The sequence below is a fragment of the Polypterus senegalus genome, chromosome 4, assembly GCF_016835505.1.
Source record: "Polypterus senegalus isolate Bchr_013 chromosome 4, ASM1683550v1, whole genome shotgun sequence".
Classification (NCBI taxonomy): Eukaryota; Metazoa; Chordata; class Cladistia; order Polypteriformes; family Polypteridae; genus Polypterus; species Polypterus senegalus.
This window is the reverse complement of record NC_053157.1, coordinates 154,660,222-154,684,874: the sequence shown is the minus strand read 5'-3', so window position 1 is coordinate 154,684,874 and position 24,653 is coordinate 154,660,222. Positions and strand designations below refer to the sequence as shown.

At 35.9% G+C, this 24,653-nt stretch overlaps 1 protein-coding gene across 2 annotated transcripts in view; it reads right to left on the bottom strand.

Annotated features, from left to right (window-relative positions):
• Nucleotides 1–24,653, bottom strand: part of cpeb2 (cytoplasmic polyadenylation element binding protein 2) — a 126,267-nt gene that overhangs the window by 34,833 nt on the left and 66,781 nt on the right. For both annotated transcript variants that reach the window (XM_039751507.1, XM_039751508.1), the window contains exon 4: nt 9,620–9,670. In XM_039751507.1, coding sequence (XP_039607441.1) covers nt 9,620–9,670 — 51 coding nt within the window. The remainder of the gene's footprint in view (nt 1–9,619; nt 9,671–24,653) is intronic.

The following is a 24,653-nucleotide window of genomic DNA, read 5'->3' as shown; positions in this document are numbered from 1 at the left end:
GTATGTCTATAAATGACAGTGACTGGTATTGATTTTGATCTCAGCAGGGCATTTTCAATTATAAGAAACTCCTCATCACAAAGCACTTACTAGTATTTCTCTGGACCACTGTTGTAAAGAGCTGACTTCATTTCACAAAGTGCTAAATATCACACTGTGCACTTAAATGCATTTCTTGGATGTTCTTAAGAAAGCCAAAATTAAAAGAAGAAACCATTTGAACTGTAGGATGAAAAATGCCACAGAATAATGCCGAGTTCTACACCCAAAACTGCCACGTTATTCATTCCACCGCCATCTATTATGTTGCAAGCACTTGTGCCACAGTAGCTACAATTAACAAGGAAATTATGTTCTGATAAGTATACTATATCAATCAAATAAACTTTCATTTTTTACATAAATAATATTTTTCTGGTTTCCTAATCCTCAGCATTTTTGTAACATCAATCTGATCTGCTAAACTGTAATAAATACAATTATTTTTAATTAATACAATTCTTTGGTGATACCCCTATGCCATTATAAGACTTAAAAATGTGGTTCCAGACTATAGGGTGAAGGCAAGGACAAACACAAGGAGTGGCAAAATACCAACCAAGCACAAAGCATTAAATTGTACAAACAAGCAACACCCATCAATGTTGTATTTAGACAGTACACTTCCATGACCTCCTGTTTATCCTTTGCTTTGTGTAACAGCAAGTAGAATATGGCAGGGGATGCATAGCACAATCATTCCTTTCATTTTTTTTAAAAAGCATTTTCTATTATGAGAATAGAAATCCTTGTGCAAGTATCTTTTCATAGTTATTCTACTGAATATGATCTTCAAATATCCAATTAATTATCAAACTCTGTTGAAATTGCCTCCAAGACTGGTATCCTTTGAACATTGTCTGCCAATGTTAGGCACTTATTTCACATTGAACTGAAAAGGTAGCTGCTGGCATTCTACAAACAGCTAGGATTATACATCTACCTTTTCTAGTTTATTGATAAGGAATTACTGTGAAAAAGAACAATGAGATGCTGGGTAGCCATTAAATGTGAGGAATTTACTTCTGTATTATTTTTAGACAAGCATACACTTTGTGCACTTGGGTATGTTACATTGTCAGGAGACAGTGGTTAGATGCTTGGACTGGTGCTGGTCAGCGAACTACATAAATCCATAGAGTTGGGGAACAAGAATAAAATATATCCCTTTCTGTTTGAAAGTAACAAAACACAAGTACAAACTGGAAACTTGAGAAGAACGCCGTCTCATACATAAACATGTGTTTTAACCTGATGACTGAGCATTACTGGCACTGCATGCGATTTCAGAGCACACAAAGTATACAAGGCACCACCTGGTTCTCTTTCAAAGGTAAAATACATGCAAATATAAAGTAAGTCATAAAACTGACACCTCGGAATTTAGCAGACCTCACATTATTTTCTATAATACAGGGATTTCACCTGGATGATAAAGTTCATGAATTAATGTCATCCTAAGGCTTTGTTGATCCCTGTGACACACCAATATCACCTGAAAAACCAGTACCATCTGTCCTTCTTCCACCTACCAGTACCAAGCAGCAATCAATTGTGGCTACCATCATAAAGTGTTAATTACCTATTTATTAAGACTACTTCTGGAGGACAATTCCCATCAAAATGCACTACACAACAGAACTCGGCTGACATTTCCAAAATAACATGAACCCTGTCTGACAGTATGACTGTTTTTTGCATCAACTTTTCTTGTTCTTTGCAATGAACTTTGAGAATGTGCTTATAGCAAAAACAGAGCAACTCAATAGTCAGCACTGTAGCTGAAAATGCACAGAGAAATTAATTTAAATAAAATTAAATAAATTCATCAAGATGAAATTCATATAAGCAAAAAGAAAAAAGTCTAGTTCTTCCAAATGCAGATGGTGCTCTTGTAAATGTTATGTGCAAACTTTTCTTAATTCTTCACCACAATTCTTAAAAGTAAATTTTCCTATTCATCATAGGAGTTACTGAATATAGTGCATTTCAGGAGTATTCCTGTGATTAAAATTTCTTTATTTTTTTCTAAACATTTATAGACAGAAATGTGTGAGATCTGGGTTGTACAATTGACTGGTACTCTGGCTAGTGTTGGTTGCTGCTTTGTGCCAGGATATTCTCTAAACTCCTCCAGCCATGACATGAATTAAATTGGTCTAACTTATGGAATAAACCAAACATAAGCAAAAGCAGTGCAAAACCTAATGGTACACAGCAAAAGACTAAACTTTATTTTTAGGCAGAATACAAGTAATGCACGATTCCTGGATTATAAACAGAATGCAGCAAGAATGATGTGTAAGTACATACAGTTACTAGTGAATAGGAGGAAAAACTGATGTGTTTCCAGTGCCAGCAAAATGCTTTGTGACCTTTTCACAGCCTGATGTAATGCGGTGAAGTCACATGCATTTAGTGCAGAGCAATGGAAAAAGCAGCTGCTGTATTCAACCAGTGTGTCAGTCACTGAGAGCTGCCTAGCAATGAGCAAAACTGATCAATGTGACTTGGCCATGTGTGCGCCTTGACTCTAAAGGACTGCTGAACACGACTGCTCTCTGAAAATGTCTTCACTGCACATTGCTAAGTTTAACAAGCATCAATGACCACTTAAGGTGTCTAAATGCAGTTAAGAAGGTTATTTTCTCATTTAAAACACAATAATAAAAATTTAAAAAAATACTGACCGACTCAGGATTCCTAAAAACTTACTTATGTTATCATACATGCAAAGAATTATTATTTTATTATATTTATAAGTTAAGCTCAAAATTGATTAGCTGATTTATCATGTGAAATCGTTTATTCAAACAATACAGAATGCCTTCCATGATATCAAACAGTATCTAAGGTAACATAAATAGGTTCCCATTATTTTTTTCTTGTTTTAAGGACCACCAACTATGACAGATAAGTGGTACAAATCATGGTAAACAAATCCAGCAGATAGAGACCAAATGAGCTTGATGAATAACAGTACAATCAAATGGAATAGTTGAAAATATCCTGGACAAGGCCACATCCTTAACATCCTTTTAATATACTGTATATAAATGATTTAGACAGGAATATAAGTAACAAGCTGGTTAAGTTTGCAGATGATACCAAGATAGGTGGATTAGCAGATAATTTGGAATCCGTTATATCATTGTAGAAGGACTTGGATAGCATACAGGCTTGGGCAGAATTTAATGTCAGTAAATGTAAAGTATTACACATAGGAAGTAAAAATATTAGGTTTGAATACACAATGGGCGGTCGGAAACGAGAGTACACCTTATGAGAAGGATTTAGGAGTCATAGTAGACTCTAAGCTATCAACTTCGCAACAGTGTTCAGAAACCATTAAGAAGGCTAACAGAATGTTACGTTATATAGCATGATCTGTGGAGTACAAGTCCAAGGAGGTTGTGCTCAACTTTTATAATGCACTGGTGAGGCCTCATCTTGAGTACTGTGTGCAGTTTTGGTCTCCAGGCTACAAAAATGACATAGCAGCACTAGAAAAGGTCCAGAGAAGAGCGACTAGGCTGATTCCAGGGCTACAGGGGTTGAATTATGAGGAAAGATTAAAAGAGCTGAGTCTTTACAGTTTAAGCAAAAGAAGATTAAGAGGTGACATGATTGAAGTGTTTAAAATTATGAAGGAAATTAGTACAGTGGATCGAGACTTATATTTTAAAATGAGTTCATCAAGAACACGGGGACACAGTTGGAAACTTGTTAAGGGTAAATTTTGCACAAAAATTAGGAAGTTTTTCTTTACACAAAGAACGATAGACACTTGGAATAAGCTACCAAGTAGTGTGGTAGACAATAAGACGTTAGGGACTTTCAAAACTCGACTTGATGTTTTCTTGGAGGAAACAAGTGGATAGGACCATGTTCGTTTTGTAGCCTGGAGACCAAAACTGCACACTGTACTCAAGATGAGGCCTCACCAGTGCATAATAAAGGTTGAGCATAACCTCCTTGGACTTGTACTCCACACATCGTGCTATATATCGTAACATTCTGTTAGCCTTCTTAATGGCTTCTGAACACTGTCGGGAAGTCGATAGCTTAGAGTCCACTATGACTCCTAAATCCTTCTCATAAGGTGTACTCATGAGACAGCCCATTGTGTATTCAAAAATAACATTTTTACTTCCTATATGTAACATTTTACATTTACTGACATTAAATTTCATCTGCCACAAATCTGCCCAATTCTGTATACTATCCAAGTCCTTCTGTAATGATATAACGGATTCCAAATTATCTGCTAATCCACCTATCTTGGCATCATCTGCAAACTTAACCAGCTTGTTACTCTAAATCATTCATATATATATTAAAAAAAGCAGCGGCCCTAGCACTGACTCCTGTGGAACACCACTCTTAACAGTTCTGATGAGGTTCCACGCACCATCACCCTCTGCTTCCTGTGTCTGAGCCAATTCTGCACCCATCTAAAAACATCACCCTGAACTCCCATTTCTTTTAATTTGATGCCCAGCCTCTCATGTGGCACCTTATCAAATACTTTCTGAAAGTCCAGATAAATAATATCATAAGCTCCACTTTGATCGTATCCTTTTGTTGCCTCCTCATAGAATTCCAGCATGTTAGTAAAACATGACCTCCCTCTTCTGAAACCATGCTGACTGTTCAGAATAACTCCTGTCCTTGCCATGTGTTGCTCAATCTTATCCTTAATAATTCCTTCCATTAATTTTCCTGTGATGCATGTTAAGCTTACTGGCCTAGTTGCTTGGATCTGCTTTGTCACCCTTTATATCTAATGGGATGATATCTGCCATTTTCCAGTCCTTCGGAATCTTTCCAGTGCGCAGTGACTTCCTAAAAATTTGTGTCAAGGGTTTACATATGTACTTACTAGCCTCCTTAAGAACACTATGATAAATATTATCTGGTTCTGGTGATTTGTTTGATTTCCTCTTATTTAATCTGAGCAGCACTTCTCCCTCTACAATTTCCAAATCCCTCAGTACCTCCTTAGTAGTCGCGTTTACCTCTGGAAGGTTGTCCACTTGCTCACTTGTAAACACCTCAGAAAAATGTAAGTTTAGGGCATCTGCTATTTCATTGTCTGTATCTTTTAATTCCCTTTACTATTCCTGATGCACTTGACCTCCTTCTTGACTGTTCTTTTACTACTAAAATACTGAAAGAATCTCTTAGGGTCTTCTTTCGCTTATCTGCTATATTCCTCTCCAACTGTCTTTTAGCCTCCCTGATATCCTTCTTAATGGTTGCCCTCATGTTCTCATACGCTCTACGATTCACTTTGCAGTCATTAGTCTTATATTCCTTATAAAGCAGTTTTTTCCTTTGCAACTTCTTTTTTAAATCTTTATTAATCCACTGTGGAGTTTTTTTTAGTTTCCTATTAATTCCAAATTTAGATATGTATCTGTCCTGCATTACATGCAAAACATTTTTAAACCTGTTCCACTGCTCCTCGACTGTCTCCACACTTAAAAGCTTATCGCAGAGTATCCTACTTAGACATTGTCGCATCTGCTCAAAAATTAGCCTAACCAAAGTTCAACTTAACAATTTTAGTCTTTGCATCTGCACTCTTACAAAATACTGAGAATTGTCTCACATTATGGTCACCCTAGTGGTTCAATCACCTCTACACCCTCAATTCTATCCTGATTATTACAAAATACTAAATCCAGACAGGCTTCACCCTATGTTGGTGCTTTAACATGTTGTGTTAAAAAAACAGTCACTGATTACTTCTAAAAACTCCTGCTCTTGTGCTCCTTCACCTGCAAGGTTATCCCTGTTAATATTTAGATAATTAAAGTCCCCCAAGACTATAATATCTCCCTGTAAACTTGCCTTTTTGATATTACTAAAAAGATGTGTGTTGAAATTACTATCTGAATTGGGTGGTCTATAACACACTCCTAAAATAAGACTGGTTTCCCTAATATTTTCCAGGTGAAGCCACATGTCCTCACTAAGATGGGGCTCGCATTGAACTGAAGAGGACTTATATTTAAATCTTGTTTGGCATATACAGCAACCCCACCTTCTTTTCTGTTCTGTCTATCCTTTCTAAAAAATGTGTATCCCTTGTCGCATGCGGCTGGGGGTGGAGCTCAGCTGGGATGCCCAGGAGGACTGGAGGAGGGCTTGTGTCTCCTCCAGACCACGAGGGGGTGACTGCCCTGGTTGTGTTGGGGGCCATGGGTAGAGGGCATGGCAGCCCAACCCTGTAGGGGCCCATGGCCACCGTCAGGCGGTGCCGCGGTGACTGAAGAACCCTGGACCTCAGCACTTCCGTCACACCAGGAAGTGCTGGGGGGAAGAAGGCTGGGGACACCCGGAGGGCTTCTGGGTGCACAGCTGGCACTTCCGCCACACAGGGGTGTGTCCGCGGGGGATTGCCGGGAAAGCAGCTGGAGCCCTTCTGGGTTGCTGTTTAAGGGGCTGCCTCCCTTCCGTCATCAGCAAGAGTCGGGTGGAAGAGGATGGAGCTCGAGAGAGGAGTGGAGGCAGCTAGAAGGAAAGGCATTTAGTGACTGTGAAGCCTGGACTTTGGGGGATCGGTGCTGGAGGCACTGGGACGTGCACTAAAGACTTGTAAATATTGTAAATAATAAATGGGTGTGTTGGGTGAACTAATGTTGTCCGCCTGTCTGTGTCCGGGTCCAGTTCCACACCCTCTATGTTATACTCATCCCCATCTTTGTTATTTAGCCAGGTTTTCGTTATTGCTATAATATCATAATTTTGCCCTGCTACATACAACTCCAACTCACTTACCTTATTTTTGATACTTCTAGCATTAACACTAGAATTTCCAGAGCCAACGAAAAAACTCGTAAATCAGTCCCACCTTAAATCGCTTCTTAAAATCGTTCACAGCTCTCCACCAGCGTCTTTTGTCATCTAAATGTGCTGATAAAAATCAGGCTGCAAGTAGCCGGCTATTCTATCCCCCACCGACTTAGAATGTGCACAAACTTCTCTCAGCTCATGCCTTGATTGATTTTCTGGGAGTGAAGTGGAGTTTTAGAGTGGAAATAATAGATCGTTGTTTGGAACACACGCATTTCATGTCTGTTCCGTTTCTACAGTAATCTGTGTAAACACATTGTTAAAACAGAAATGATTTTTATATTCTACTAGTAGATGACAACATGTAGGCATAAACTATACTGTATAATGTATGAAGCCTGAAGTCCAAATATCAAAGAAATATTTTGACAGAAGGTACAAATCTAACACAACAATTGGCTTTTATATTTAAAAATATAACTGCAGAAACAAAAAGCCGCCTTAACATGCGACATTGACAGCCATTTATTATGATTGTCTCCATGGCGTAATAGAATCAGCAGCCGACTGAGACTCAGAAGGTCCCGAGTTCGATCCTGCCCCACTCCTTTTTGAGAAGTAAACTGCTCTTAGTCTTACTATTTTAGAATAAAAACATACATTTGATTTCAGTCTGTAACAGCCGGTGTAATTTATGATTCTTGTAAAGGTTAGCTTTGTTTTTTTTTTTTTTTAGTCAGTTTTATTATCTCAGCCGCGTTCACAAGCCCAAACACACCCCACCCCCACATCTGATACTGCTGTTTTCACATAGACGCGCTGTAACAGAGGTAAACTCAGCTCCCTTCTACATCGGAGCAAGAATGCACATACCATTGCTTGCATACTAAAGTGTCAGCAGGCACTTTTCGTGGCATTACACATGTATTTTTTGAGCATGCCCTCTGCACACTACTTGTGACTTTAGGCTTTAGGAAGTAAGTAAATAAATAAAGGTAAATCGTGTCATAAAATGATTTCTTCAAAACGTCGAATGCTATTTGGCACGGACATGCTCAAAAAATACATGTGTAATGCCACAAAAAGTGCATGCAGACATGTGCTTACCACTGCTTACCTCTGTTACAGCGCATCTATGTGAAAAGATCCCCCCATTCCCTAGTTTAAACAATCCTCGGCTAGCCTACACATACGCCTCCCCAATACATTGGTGCCCCTCCAGTTCAGATGTAACCCGTCATGGCGGAACAGGTCCCATCTGTTCCAAAAGGAGTTACAATGCCCCATAAACCTCTACCCTTCTATCCTGCACCAAGATTTGAGCCACGTGTTAAGCCTTCTAATCTCCTCAATCTAACCTGGACTGACACGTGGCACAGGCAGAACTTCGGAGAAGATTACCTTGTCAGTTCTGCTCCTCAGCTTGGCACGTAACTTTTTGAATTTGGATTTCAGAACTGACAGACTACCCTTATGTATGTCATTTGTTCCAACATGAACAATGACAACTGGATCCACCCCCGCTCTGGCCAAGAGCCTAGCCAACCTTCCAGGGAGGTCCCCAACCTGTACTCCCGGAAGGCAACACACCGTGCGAGACTCTCTCTCTCTGGAGCATACCTGCGCTTCAATCCCCTTAATGATTGAGTCCCCAACTATCACTACCTCTCTCTTTTTGGAACTGGTTTTGAGGTGGTCTGTTGGGGCTCCTCATCCCTGCCTACCACCACAGAATTATCAGAGTCACCGTCCAACTCCGCAAGGACATGATAACGGTTTGACACTTCTAATTCTGGGGTTGATGCCCCCGGACAGTGTTCACCCTTTACCTTACGCCTTGTGACCGTGACCCACCTATTCCTACATGTCTGGTCCGGAATCTCCTCCCGTGCCACCTTGGGGGTGCACACTATATCTCTCTAAAGGACACCTGGGCCAAGTCTGCCAATTCTCTATTACTATCTAAGTGATGACTATTACTTTCAGCAATACCTGAACCAAATGAAAATGCTTGTTTGCAATTTGCAAAAATTAAGGAAAACAACTGCATCTGAATGGGTCAATATTTCAGTGGCATACATGAGATAATCTACAAAGTGGAAGTGAGGTTTACCTAGAAGTAAAGGTCAAGCTGCTTGTTTATTACTGGAAAGAAATGTTTAATAAACTGGCCATTTTCATAAGCATATTTTGCTTAGGTACAAAAGGTATCAAATATTATTGACACTTTCAAGTGATCATTCATTCATTCTTTCATTCATCCATCAACATGTCTTTCAAAAATCCAGAAAGCACTTCATGATATTTATTGGTTTCTTATTTTTGATGAATACTAAGCAGTACAATTTTAGACTGTTATTACAGTGAGAAGTCTTCCCTCCCTTCACACATCCTTCAAATATTTAATTAAAAAAGAACTGCCGCTACATCATATACCTTCACTCACTCTCACCCACCCCACCCCAAACTGACATGAAGAGTGCAAAGCTAAAAAAAAAAAATGTCAGCAGGGTAAGCTATTTCCATATGACGGCAGTGAAATAACACAAATGTTCATACCCTGCAAAATCCGATTTGTAAAACAGCCTAATAAAGTCAGAGAGAAAAGACATTTTTTGCTAATATTTCTTAAGGAACATTTTGAAAAAGAAAAAACACTAACATAATGACATTACCCTTATTCACACAAAATGTTATACAGTAATACAAATACACAAGGAATATATACAGGAAAGACATCTGGTTAGTAGACTGCATAAAGAAAATATGAAATAATTACCATTTAGCATAAGAAGATTGTCAGCCCCAGCATGAGGGTATCCCATTCGGCCTGGAAAAATAACAAAAAAAAAAAAAAAATGCATTTAGAATAAATACCACAGGAAGGAATAATTTAAAAATTATTTTTACTTATTTATTAGAAAATGTGTTTAATAATTGAAAAAAAATACAAACTAACAACTCATCCAGGGTGGGTTTTGTCTTGTGAAACCTTGCATCTTTAAAGATGCTACTTTTCCAGAATGGAAATAATCTTCATGTATTTTGAAAATATTAGAGAGAGAGAGAAATAAATACTTTTCTTTTATATAAAAAAAGAATTGTAAGCTATGCATCTATTCTCTAAATTAAAGTTCTTTTTTGTTAACTTAGGGTAGGCTTAAGACTTTGTGACAAAACACATTTTACATAGCACCTATTTATACTGTAAAACACCTCAAGGAACTTTACTACAACTGTGGACATGGGATTTTTGATTACAGTTGAAGCACCAGATTGTTAAGTGACATGTCCAGGACCATACAGCGAGTTTGGTGCAAGAACTAAAACGGCAGCCTTAAAGTTTCATTGCAGTTCCTTAGCCAGATACAAAAGGTATGAAATAGGAAATGATTTAAAAAGTTTCCATTTCTAACTTTCTTATATTGAACAACTACTTAATTTGTTACAAAACATACTCATATTCAGGCTTAACCCATACTAAAACAACATTAACATGGAGTAAACACAAACACAGCTAAAAATATTTTATAACAGCCACAGTTATGGTGGAGTGGTGTTTTTATCTGTTGCCTGAATGCATAGAATGAAATATAATGCTGGCTCAAAACAGAGACTTCATGCAGAATCTACAGCATATGTTGGTCAGAAAGAGCACATTTACAGTTGACAATTGCATTTGGTGAGTTTAGAACAGAAAGCCTTACACTGCTTATAGACATTATAGCGATGCGGGGGAATGGAATGTACAGTTTAAATTGTTGCACGTCAGCCACACACATACAGAGACAGATTTCTTATATAAAATCTGATTTGCCTGTAAAGCACAAATTTGAACTACATCACAGATGCTTAGCATTCCTTTTCCAAAAGAAACTACATACATTCTTGTCCAGAACACTGGCTGACATAGGTCATTCAGAAAAGTATTTGCATTCAAATGAAATATTGATATACAAACTAAATCAGATATTTTTCTCCGATTCAAATATTTTTGTTAAAAAAAATTAAGTCTGGCATTTTTTAAAATGATATTCAAAACAACAGTCATGTTAACACAGCAGTTAGCTCTGATGCCTGACGGATCCTATTTTTGGTTTAGTGTGGATTTTGCACTGGTCTCTGTGCTTGTGCTTTTGTTACTGAATTAACAAATAACCTTCATTACTTCCCATCCTTTGACATGAACAATAATGAGCATCTAGTATGATAATAAAGCAAATGGATGTTGATTGATTAGAGCAGGAGAAGATAATTTTTACCAGATTCGGCAAAAATATCAAAACAAATAAACAAATGCAGATACACATAAGAAAAGTTGACATCTTCGCAAAAATTAAAAAAAAAAAAGATTTTTCTAGTGAAAATAACTTTTTTTAAGCAACCAATTCATTTCTAATTTAAGATATTAAGGGAAAAGTATTCAGCTTTCATTTAGGAAGAATAACATGACAGGCAATGCACGATGAGGTTATTAACAGGAACCACTGTATTGCATTTTCATACTGTTTTACAGAACACTTTTCATTCTTTGTTTAGGAAAAATCTAAAAAAAAACTTCAACATCACTTGTTAAAATTTTATTTGTAAAATACAGTATGCTAGTTCCAGACAGTGAAATTCAGAATTTCTCATGGTGCTGTGGTTGTTTTCTCCTCTGTGTTTCCATACTTTAGGATATGTATATCAGTCACTGCTTAAAGGAGAGGCACTCAAGAAAGACAAAGAAAAACCTTTTCCTTATTTATGCCTGTAGTACTTTGTCCTATACCTCGAGTATTAACTTGAATGATGGTCTGCTGTGCTCAAAACTTCTTGTTACTTTTCAGAGATCCAGACTCAGTTTCTCAATCAATACTAGGTCCTTTGTAAATTTCCTTACAGAACAGTACTTGCGTTATTTAGAGTCTAATGCCACACAGAGTAGTACTGTTATACTGTAAGGATTAATGAAGTTTCCTTTTTTCTGATGAACACTCATGGGGTTCTGACCCTATGCTCTGGATGGATGTCCATTTGACAGTTAGCAAGAGGTATTTTTAGAATGCAACAGCACACTTTTATGAGGAATTTAGCAAGACTGATTTAACATTATGGAAAGAAAAAATATGAAAAGATCATATGCTTTACAGCAAAATATGGACTCAAAGTCTTTAAATATCACTCATTTGATATGTATGAAAATACTACATTATCTGGACATACTTTCTTTTTTTGAAGATTACCATATCAGTATCTACATCATTCAATCTTTCACCGTTAAATTTCAAGCACTAGGTACAACAATTTTGACAGCATTAGAGCCATTGAAAAAGCATTTTTTTCAAGGCCTGGCTTAAAGTAAAAAAAAAAAGAAAACAAACCACAGAAACCACCAGAATGTACACATTAAAAAGTTCAGATCAGATGCTTTCACGCTACTGTATAGTGCCCTTGATCATGTGGCAGAGCGGAAGGGATGAACTTCTTAGCCGTAATTCTACAGTCATTAGATCTGCACTGCAAAGAGCTCTGGAATCTGCTCCAGTAGGATAAAGCCATTTTTCTTTAGGCAAGCTTTAAATAGTGCTGAGCATACAAATCGCTTTGCTCTAAAATCCCCCAGAGAAATCTGGGCAAATGTACTGCATATGGCAATCAATTTAATTTCTGTTGCAGATTCTAAAGAGAGAGGCAAAGTCAATTTTTATTACCTGGGATACGTTATAAATCCTTTTAATAATACAGTCAATACTCTCGGACCTTCACATCTGCTCATGTCAACTGTGTGTTGCATGACTAAAATAAACAGCCTGTCCATCCTTTTTAAAAAAAAAAAAAAAGTGAAGTTTTCATCCAGAGGAAATTAACTTGTCATTTCCATCAAGACCAGATATACTTTGATCCTAAAAAGGGAAGCCTGCCTAGACATGCAAGTTATTTATAGGACTTTTATTAATCAAGTTGCTGTACTCGCTGTTGCTTCATTATAGAATGAAAGGTCCCAAAAAAAAAAAAACTAGAAAGAGAATTATTGAATTTATATATAAGTGACGCCTAAGCACCAAAGACATGGTACTTACTAAAAATAAATTAATTGGCAAGAAAACTTCAAATGCAGAGGCTCTTAAAATAAATTGGTGCACAAGAAAGGCTGATTCATTGAAGCAGTAATCCTGACAAATATAGTCACTCGCTTGACATTTGACAGACCAGGGTCTCTGAAAAAGACTGCACAGCTAATGAACTGTCAGACCTGATAGCCCATGGTCTGTGTGAAAAGTTAATCAATATTACTTCAGTCTCTCAAAAGCCCTATACATGCCTCTGTTACAGTATATACAAGAGTGGAAATGTTGTAAAAACTGGGGCAAATTTCATGCATGTGTTAAAATTCACTTTAGCATAGCAGTTAAGCACTTTGTACCAGTTATTAGTGTTTAAATTCCAACACTAATTCCACCTATGTGAACTTTGCATATCCTCTCTGTGTCTGCATGGGGTTTTCCTTAAAATAATGCCGGTTAAGTTAACTAATGACTATTAAGGTGCCCTTTACAAGGGCACTTGCATCTAACATAGAGCAGCATTCTGGTACAAGAACACAGAAGACCTTTTTTGAATAATCAATGTAGAGTTTGAATATTCCCTGCATGACTATGTGGATGTTTTTGGGCACTAAAGTTTTGCTGTCAAAAAACTATGGTTTACATGCTAATTTGTAAAATTTATTCTGTAGACGTGCCTGTGGGGTTGTGTTATGACTGTGCTGAACTGACTCATCTTCCTGGGTTGGGTTGGTTCCTGCCTGATACTCTTGGATTCATTTGTGCCTCTGCCACCACTAAAACTGAAATGACTGAGTTTAGAAAGGGATGGCTAGAGTAACTGCAATTCCTTGTTATAATACTAATGATACCACAAGAGTGTCCTCTTACATTTTAACTGTACTATCCTCCGCATTTGGTACTTTAGCATAATAGCTTAATAAAAATCACATTTATGTATAGTCTTCAATAAACAAGTGGCCCCATAGACTGCTCCATGCACCAGTTCTGACTGAACTCATCTGACAATTAAAATAAATGTTGTTGTCTTATCTTGGATTGTGTTTGAACATACTGCACTTACAAAAGACATATCCCTTGTTTAATCTTTTCTGAGAAATGTGTTGCCAAAACCAGTGTATGCAGTGTTGCCAAACCCTTAAGTAGCAATCTTGCGTCCTTGTCTTCATTCTTACTTCATCTCACTATACCCCAAAAATGTTTTTAAAAATTCACAGACACAAATCCCTTTAAGTCTGCGAAAGGGCTGGCACCCTGCCCGGGGTTTGTTTCCTGCCTTGCGCCCTGTGTTGGCTGGGATTGGCTCCAGCAGACCCCTATGGCCCTGTAGTTAGGATATAGCAGGTTGGATAATGGATAGATGGATGGAAATCCCTTTAAGTAAGATCTGCCATTAGAAGCTCAAATATGAAACATATGTATTCAAAAGGAAACTTGTCTGTTTTGCTTATCATTACCTATTTTGATGTTATATTTGACATAATCTACAAAGCAAGATTTGAGCATCCAGATAGTGTTGGCGTGATATGCTTGGCCAAATGTGAACTTCAATTACTGTGTACAATGAATATGACAATTAATCTGAGATAAATAAAAATAAAAGAGTAATGTAATAATTATCATCATTAAGCTCACAATATCAATCAACAATCAACGTTAAGCCCTTCACTGATGGAACAGAATGAATCACAATTTTTTTCTAAAGCTGTATTTTTTGAATGGGATAGAAAGTACACATGATGGTGCTTCTGAGTGAGTTAAAGTAATTAGTAACTTTTTTTGGCTGGTAGACTATTATTCAAACCCACTGTATAATAAGAGAGTACTAATTTTAAGCTTTGATGCCAATATAGAATCAAGGTTTTTAGCAGTTTTACCTTTGAATGAATCAACTTTAAATCATTTTTACTTAATACCACTATTGGAGAAGTTCAGTACCAAAGAATTCTGCTGCAGTCTCTTCCTCACCAACACTAACACCAAAATGCTGTATGCAGCTGGCCATATTCATTTTTCTCTCCTATTCTTTCCCAAACATGTTTAAAATCATCAATTCATTGCATTTACCATGTAAACATGCAGCCTGTAATTATCTTTACTGTTTGTAATTAAAGTAAAAACTCAAACTGAAGCTGAGTTTACTTTACTTTGCTTACTACCATTGTATGATACATACATAGTGCTCATTGCAAGATTAGGATTTGAAGTTTGCTCTACTTTTAATTTGAGTTTTCATCATTTTCTATTTTGTAAGTGTATTTTAATTCTTACTGGTTTCAACTTTTAGTTCCCTACTTTCTGCAAGATAAACTTTTGTTCCCATACACCAGGCCTGTTTCAATGTGTGTATTGCTTTAACCCTTCAAAATTTTGTAATGGTACAAGATCAAAGTGTTAATTAAAATCTAATTGAAGCAACCATTTTTACAGGATGTGCCACAGGTTGAAATTATATTTACAGTATACCCAAGATTCTCATTATTCAATAAATTACCAGTTTGAATTCAAAAGAATAAAAGTTTTCTGTAAAATTGTGTTTTCAACAAAGGTCAAGGTCATGTCACTAAGCAAAGCAGGAATGGATCAACTAATGATATTACCCCTGGTTAAAAAATACAAATATTATATTCAGTACAGTACTCAGTCAGTTAGTTACATATTACCGGTACTTCTGAAACACCTTATTAATTGATGGCACTATACCTAAGGCTCATTGTTTTAGAAAATATCCCAGGCAAAGCCAGGTAGCACAGCTAGTTGTGCAATAAGTGAAGAAACCAAGAAAGCGACAAACTCCACTGTAGCAATGCTTTGTGGATTTTGTCCTCATTTTATAATATTGTTTTTAATTACTATGCTGAGTGCTTTCTGATAATGCTCACAAAGAAGAATGTTCGATAAAGCACTGATTGGTAACACTGAAGGCAAAGTGCAGATCAGAAGATATGTTTTACAATCTTGTTATTTCTCTTTTTTCTTATTTCTCAGAAAAAAAAGACCATATAGCACATAAAGCTCAACTACAGAAATACAGTAGTGAATACGTGTTATCCTATTACATTTCCCAGGACTAGAGTAGATTTTGTAATATTTTGTTTGTTTTTGTTTTGAAAAACAAAAATTACTACTGGCTTCTAGGCCCCACTTTTTTACAGGAACCCCAAAAACATCCTTTTCTTTTCTGGAACCCAAAAAGTAATGTTTTTAGCAACAAATAGCAAGGATGCTTCATTTGTTTTAGCCAAGAACAGAAAAAAAGTCGATTTAAGAAAAGCCTGCTAGAGTGGCATCAGAAAATACTTTCTTCTTCATATCTGAATGTCTCAATCATTAGAATTGCATGATGCATCCATCAGCTTTAACTATGCTTTTCTTTTTATCCTTGCTAAGGGGGACTATTTCATCTTTAGGGCATACTATTTTTGTTTATGGAAAACAGTTTAACATTAAAGAAGGTAAGATCAACTTTACCACTTTAAAGTTTTCCCAAAGAAGGAGAGCATTGCCAGCAAGATTACTTTATGCAAGGCATTAGTTATTTTTATTTGCCTCTTCTTTTTAGACCAACAGTCTTTGACATTTAAATTGTCTCTTTCCAATTATGTTTTTTTTCACTACAATAGTTGAAAACATGCTCTTCATGACCTGCGTTGCAATTTGAGACAGACTTTTGATAAGAATACAATGTAAAAAATGTCGCTTTATTCTGTCTTGTTCATTCAAATAATGTGAACAAATGGATTAATTAAATAATTAACCAACCTAAATTAAATACCTTTGCTAAGCTTAATCACTGGTCAAAATTTTTCATCAACTGTTTTCATATCAAGACATTTAAGAAGAATTATTTAAGAATCTGCAGTGTTTTTGATATTCAACTGCCTGCCTCTCCCCTTTTTCAACTATAGAAAATAACCCTAGTCTGTAATCAAGCCACACAAATCAATTCCTTGGTTATATTTAGGTCTGCTATTCTTTGACAGCTATTTTTGTCATCTCAGCAGGTCTCTAAAGATAACCCTGTCAGCATTACACTGTTTTAAATTTTCAATTAAATCATTACACAATACATTGCATTAGAACACACCACTGGAGGAAAAAAAGGCCTACCCAAAAAAACCTATTTTTTCTCATTCCTTCTTTCTGACAGGACATATATGCAACTCTAAAGGGGATTAGCTGAGCTGGAAACTGAACCAGGAAGCAGTTCACATTGCGCTGTGTTCAAACCTGGCTGCAATCCAATGAAACACCCTTGCAGTTTATAAAATTGCATACTGCAGTGCTTCTTCAGCTGAAGGTAACAATATACGCACAGCTTGAAAAGTATAAAATCACTAAATGCAACTACACTTAGTACCTTTTTGGCTGAACCTGGAGCTCAAATGTGCCAATGAAATGATAAACACACCCAAGCCGAAAAAGAGTCCTTACTATAAGTCCATATAGCAAAACTAACTTGCAGTTGTAAAAAGCTTAGGAACTACTGAAATATGAGTGCTCAAAAGCATTATATACCCATCATCAAAAAATGATCAATACTAATAAATATTAATACATGGTATGAAAGCATTCACTGCTTTATTTAACCATAAATCAAGTGCATATTTCAAAAACTTCATTAAAGATTCCAGCATTATCAGCTCCTGTTGAATCAGGAATTCAGAATGCAACTGATTATTATGGGTTGATTAGTTCAGGGTTAATTTTTGTGACACAAGTACAACTTTACAGCTCTCAGGAAAAGCAAATTAAAAGTAGTAAATGCATAACACTGTGAGGAAACTTTCCCAGTTTGGGTTCAGAAGAAAACATATTTTGAAAAAGCAATTTGGTTGCATTTGATCTGCATCCAGCATAGCGTAAACATTTATGGTTAGCAATAGTGCAATGTTTAAAGTTTAAGTGGAAACCACTTTTTTTTTTTTTTAGTTTAGAGCTCCGCAATATGGACATTAATTTCTCAAACTCAATCTTTAGAGCTCCACAATATGGACATTATTTTCTCAAACTCAATCAGAATTCATTGTTTTTTTTTTTGTTGGACATTGGAGTTCGGTTATATTTTAAGGACAGTCTATTTTGGAATTTCTAAACAAAAGCATTTAAGAAGATAATCTTAAACTTTATTTAACCCATTAACAGCAATTTAAGGAGACGCCTTAAATCAAGCTGTAATCTTTTGTTACTAACTTGTGACCTCCAAATCCCAGTGTCCACAAATAAATGCTGACGCCAGGTTCACCTTTCTGCCTTTCCTCCCTACTCCATATTAGGTACATCACCCAAAAAAAGTTTAAAAGGAGAATGCTTTTACTTGCATCAAAATAGAAGTAGGTGACTTTGTCAAAAATTCTCCATACAGTTAAGTTTAGATTCTTATTCTATGTGTCCATTTCAGCATGATGTATGTACAGTATGTGTTTGTGGAAATCTAAGTACAACAATAACGTCAGAAAAAAAATCTTTTATTTTTTCAAACAAGTTGTATTGTTATTTCCCTTTTGGTCCAGTACTTATTTTCATATCCTTCAAAAACGGTTGGAGGTACTGTATGTCCAACGGTAACTGCCTAAGAAATTGCTTAACTTAAATAGAAGTTTTGCAGTCTGATCCATTTAGTCACAGGACAATGTCTATTGATTTGCAAATTTTTGAGACACACCATTTATCTTAATATGTACATACACAGAGGCACATGCATGCAAACACACCCACAACAAATCAAGATAGGTGATTGCTTGTTTGCCCTATTATAGTACATACTGGATGAAGAAGACAAGAAATTCAATCTCCTTTTTGTTTTACTCTACATGTATTTGTGTACCAAAGGATGAAGAAGAGAAGAAATTCAACCTCCTTTTCATTTTACTCTACATGTACTGTATTTGTGTACCTAAAATATAGAAATTAATGTACTTGATTTTATTTTATTGTACAATACAATCGATTGTATTATATTGTAAAATCTTCTGTTGAGTGGTTTCCCACAGTATCACAGAAGTGACATTTAGATGGAATTACTTTATGGACTATTCCATACCAATTTTTTAATTTAAAAAGTGACAACTATGAACTTTCATTTTTGTCTTTATTTGCCAAATACTTTGAAAGCTAAATACTATATAATGCAAATGAATCAAGTAATGATTTATATTTTTAAATGAAATGTCACCTACAACATATTTCTCATTGTTTTATCTGATGTTTGAAGTTAAATAAGCCTGAATAGGAGATCTGAAAAGGCAGCGAGAGAAAAAAAAAAAAAAATCAAGGCTTCTGCTGTAAAGGGAGTTTGTGGGTCAGTAACGGACACTCATCTTTCTGGACCTGAAAATCTATAAAAGTGTTCGATTTTTTAATGATAGAGTGCTTCCTGCAATAGGTTTTTATACGTTTCCATGGAGAACTGTCTAAAATTATATTTTGCCTACTCAATTTGGTCAACTTAGTAAGCTAAGTAACTCTTTCCCACTTGTTCCCTTTTACACAATGGCAAACATGTGCCTGTTTCATTCAAATCAGTTTATTAATCAAAGGTAAACTTGATTTACTGGTAATTTTCTAATTCACTTTGTTTATTTATGACAAATATGTTGTGAGACTTTCAGACATTCTGAGGTAAGATAGTTATATTTATTAATTATGTTTACACACTGATTACCACATGCAAGTAAGAACTTCACTGTGCAAACATATATTGGTGATCTATAATAAGATGTTTTGACATTTCTTAAAATTGCGGGTGTAAATTTTATAATGTGGTTATGGCTGGAGGTTTATAGGGTCATAACTATCACATTTACAGAGTACAGTGAAATTCTTACTTGCATGTGATAATCAACATGTACATTTTTTGTCTTCCTTACCTGTAAAATCTCAGAACACATTTGCCATAGCCTAGCAGTATTAAATTATATACAAAATTACTCTTATTTAAGGTCACAGCAACAATCTCACTTTGGTTTTTAAAAAGAAAATTATTCTTTACCAATGCCTTGAGGTTTTCTCCAGGTACTCCCAAGTACAGGTGCATTAGGTAAATCGGGGACTCCAAAACTGGCTTAGGGTGCAGGTGGGGGTGTGTGGTTTTAAACACACCAACTAACAATTCAGGTCTAGTTCATGTTTTGGCCATAATGCTCTAGGGCAGTGCTTCACAAACTCAGTCCTGGGGACCCACTGTGGCTGCAGGTATATATACTGTATATATTTTATAAATGTACCAAGCAGTTATAAGGGAATAATGTTTTTTGTTTCCTTTTTAACAATATTTTCATCTTGATTTTCATTCTACTTTTCTAGGTGTTCTAATAGTTTAATTAATTTATTATTTACTAATTAGTGGGTCTGATGCTAAAGTAGTTGCAGCATTTGATTATTCAGTGTTGTTTGCCTGGGTGTCTGCTCTGCTCATTTTTAATTGTCATTAATCAGATACAATGAAGAGGATGAAAACTGCACAAAGAAAGGGCACAACACAATGAAATCAATGAAAGAGAGTTATGTATTTGAATATATAGCAAAGGCAGAAATATTTGTAAATGTCTTATAAATGTAAAAATCCTGCTTCTGTGCTTTTCTGAATGTAGAATAACACAAAAGGAAAAAAAATAACACCAGCTAATTAAATGAGATCAGTGTTATCAGGTGTTGACACTAATTTATGATTCTGGTTGGAACAAAAACCTGCAGCCACAGTGGGTCCCCAGGACTGAGTTTGAGAATGCCCTGCTCTAGGATAAGCTCTGGCCCCCTTGAAATTAAGCAGTTTCAGAAAACAGATCTGGTAGCGGTTTGATCATTTCAAATAAAACAATGCAGGTCATCTATTTTATCAAAGTGTTCTGTAAGATATACTTGCTGATTCACTGTGCAATAGCACCCTTGCACAATCTTAGACTCTGGGCATCTGGAGTCGTAATCAAACTGATCACTTGTCGAGGGAACTAAGGCAGAGACCAAAAATAAAGTGTGAAAACAGTGATCCTGCATTTTCAAGTGCACAAACATATCCAAAATCAGTGTCACATCATCAGCTTATAAAGACAATCCAGTTGACTCATAAGAAAGAGTATAAATAGCCAAGAAAAATATTTAAAAATAGAAAACAAATCTTTTCCTTTTTTCCCCCCCATCGAAAGCAAGGATCCAAGAAAAGAAAAAGGTCCTTCCAAAAAACGACAGAAAAATTAAAAAATGGAGAGTGCGTCATTATCAGTCCCACTATTAAACACTAAGCTATCTGTTTTTAAGAAGATTTCAAGCAGGTCGACAACCTGATTTAAAATAAGACCTCTAGCAATGGCTGCCTGATTTTATATGACTAAGTGACTGTTGTGACCAATCCCTTCTGATACCGGTCCCATCCTCTCCAATCGGGGAGGATGCCACAACATTGGCTAAGTTATATGCTTAAATGAATTTGCGTCCGCCACCCAACGTGCTTCAGTACCCTGTTCCCTCCAGTTCCTGCACAAGGGCATCCCCTTAAGCCTTAATGGCAAACATGTTTCTCCTCCTTCGCTGCTGCAGACTAACACAATGATGTCAGTTGGATTTTCCTCAGGTATATGCATGGCACTGTTGGCCTCCCAGAACCTGGGCATACAACCGAGTGGCAGTTCACCCAAAGAATACTGTCATTTAAATAAAGTAAAGTTATACATAGTTAACAAGTTTTCATCCAAAACTAATCCCTGCAGTGTGGCCCTTCACATACTTAAATCTAAAATTAAAAAAGAACTCTTTAAAAAAATACAAATACAAAAAACTTAAAATGACTGTGAAGGTTAACTGATGTCTATTTCCTACACCATGCTCCTCTGCTTCACAGTAATCAGTGAATTGGTTACATTTAATCTATTTAGTTAGCCAATAAAAGGTGTCATTTCACCCTGCTTTCTCCTGTATCAATCTATGGCTAACACGGTACAACACTCTACTCTACAGTAATCATTTCTTAAATGATCAATTTATCATTATTACCATTTGAACATTTGAAGAAAATTAATTCCTTTACAGGAAACAAGAGTTGTTAAATTTTACTTTCTAATATATCAAATTTTTAAATGAATTAATTAAATAGACTACATTAAAAAAAAAATGACTCAAAAATAATGGTCCAAAATAAAGATTATTATTCAGTTTAAGAAGTTTATTGATAACGATTTCCCAATATCTTCAAATACATAATTTAGGAAAACTGGGATTCTCTAAGGATTGGAGCAGAAAAGCCTGTTTCACTGTTAAATTGTTTCCAACTAAAGTGGGTGGTGAGGGGGAAAAGGTCGAAACAAAAAATGCTTAGTCATTCTGCAGACAGTGCAAGCAGCCAGATCGAAGGCACGTGTATAACATTCCAATGACTCTCTTTCTTCTTGCTGCAGTCCCGCATAAGAGCAGCACTGTTTCAAGTCATTGAAATGCTCAAGCTTACAGAACTGGCAGTAAACAAGTCCCTTGCCTCAAGAAAGCGAGCTTTGTACCCAAATGCAACTTTCACATTACAGGGACATATCAGTGTCTTCAAATAAAGCTTTTAACTTTTCAAGCAGTAGACTTTGCATAATAAATTCCAGCAAAGATTAATATTTACCAGAACCTCTATCAGTCTCGGCTACAAAAAGGAATGAATCATGAGCTTCACCCCCACTTATTCATTTTTCCAGCAGTATAAAAAGCAAATAATGTGCTGAGCCACAACACAGCCCAAGCACAGATGTTAGCAAGCACAACTGTATGGAGTGGATCAGGTTTTGTCTGCCCTTCAAAACAGTAAATTGGTTTTCAATCTTAAAAGAAAAAAAAAATATATACAGTAATTGTGATTTAAGGAAGAAAAAATATTTTCTCCTTTGTTTTTGTTGTTTCCTTTGCTTTATTTTTTTTTAAATATGAAAATGTGATGGAGGAACTGCCTTTAAAGTTTCAGAATTCCTGCCTTTTGGAACAGTACAATTTAAGATCTTTTCATTCTACACTGTATATAAATTACCACTTACCAATCTTCCAGCTTTATTCAGTTTTATTTATGCTAAACTTAACAGTACAATTCACAAGCAGGCAAGCTTTTAATTATAACAGGTAAGAGGCAAGTCAATTATTTTCTGAAAGACATTTGAATGTAGGCAAATATTTGATACAGTAACCTTTTACAAAACATTGGTGGCAGAGGTAGGATGTATTCAGTGTGAACAGTGATTTTATTAGGATAGTGTAACAGTTCAGATTTTAATCCTGTTGTGGACACATGATTTATTAACCCTCCAGATAAAAGTGATAGAAATCTGCCAAACTTTATATTCAGTGTTGTGGATAGAAGTCTAATCAGCAGATTATGCACATTGCAGGAAAGACTGGAAAGTGGATTGAGGCAGGAACTTCTTAAAGAACATGTAATAGATGCATTGTTTGAGTTACTTTTAATATTATATTGCTATTAGATGGCACAGTGGTGCACTGGGCAACAATGAGAAAGTATGGTAGTGTTTAAGTGTACTGTATTTCTTTAAGAGAATACATTTTCCTCATTCAGTTTTAAATCATTTTGTATGTTTGACTGGAGACACTAAACAGGCATACAGTAGTGTGAGTGTGGGTCTGTTTGTGCATGTGCTTGCAATGCACTGGCATGGCAGCCAGGTATGGCCTCTGTCATAGATAGATAGATATTTTATTAATCCCCAAGGGGAAATTCACATACTCCAGCAGCAGCATACTGATAAAAACAATATTAATTAAAGAGTAATAAAAATGCAGTGCAATTTAAAAAATGCAAGGTGAAGAGTGTGAGGTAGGTATAACAGTCAATAATCTTGTGTAGTGTTAATGTTAACCCCTCCCAAGCTTCCCCACCCGGGTGGAATTGAAGAGTCGCACAGAGGTAAGATTTTGAAACCTCTATTGGACAAATAAACCTAAAAAATTAGATGGATGTTTTGAGGACTGGATGGATAGAAATACTGTAAGATATACAAGCATGCACATATCTGGGTTGAGCATGGTCTCTACAAACCTGCATGGCCTTACCTTAGGAGCAATGGGTTCCTTGCAGTCAACTCACCGATAACTTAAGAAAATACCAAAAACTATGTAATAAAATAATAAAAAAAGAAAAATAATCAAGTAGCATAAATGTATTAGTTACACGGTCTGGAAAATCCTAATACTAGTGTGATTAGGAGACAAATCAGTTTAGAATATTTCTGGACATATTACTAATTAAACTCACCTAATATATAACAACAAGAAAATAACAGAATGAAAAAAACACTTTTAGATACTAATATAACTAATATAATACAACAGAAAAAAGGATTCCTCAATTTTTTCAAAAAAAAAAAAAACTTAGCGGGATTTATGGATGGATATTTCTGCCATTATTTACATGGCGACTGAAAAATAACTGAACATTTTCAGAAATTAATTACTCAGTAACAAAGTATTAAATGAATACTACATATGCAGTGAATTACTGAGTTACCCTTAACGTTTTACGAGATTGCAATGGACAATGATCAATGGTGAAGTGAAATGCTACAAAGGGTCTCAGATTAATTAGGATACAGAACTGATGTATAATGTGTAACAAGAAGGGTTCATATTAAGCAATTGTAAGTTCCTTTACAAATTAATTTTACAAAATGTTTATGTGATACTTAGTAAAAAAATCATACATTTTGTAATCATCCTGTACTGATAATAAATGTAAATGAAAAGAACATTTCCTTGGATAAAAACATAAACCAGCCTACTCATCTCAGG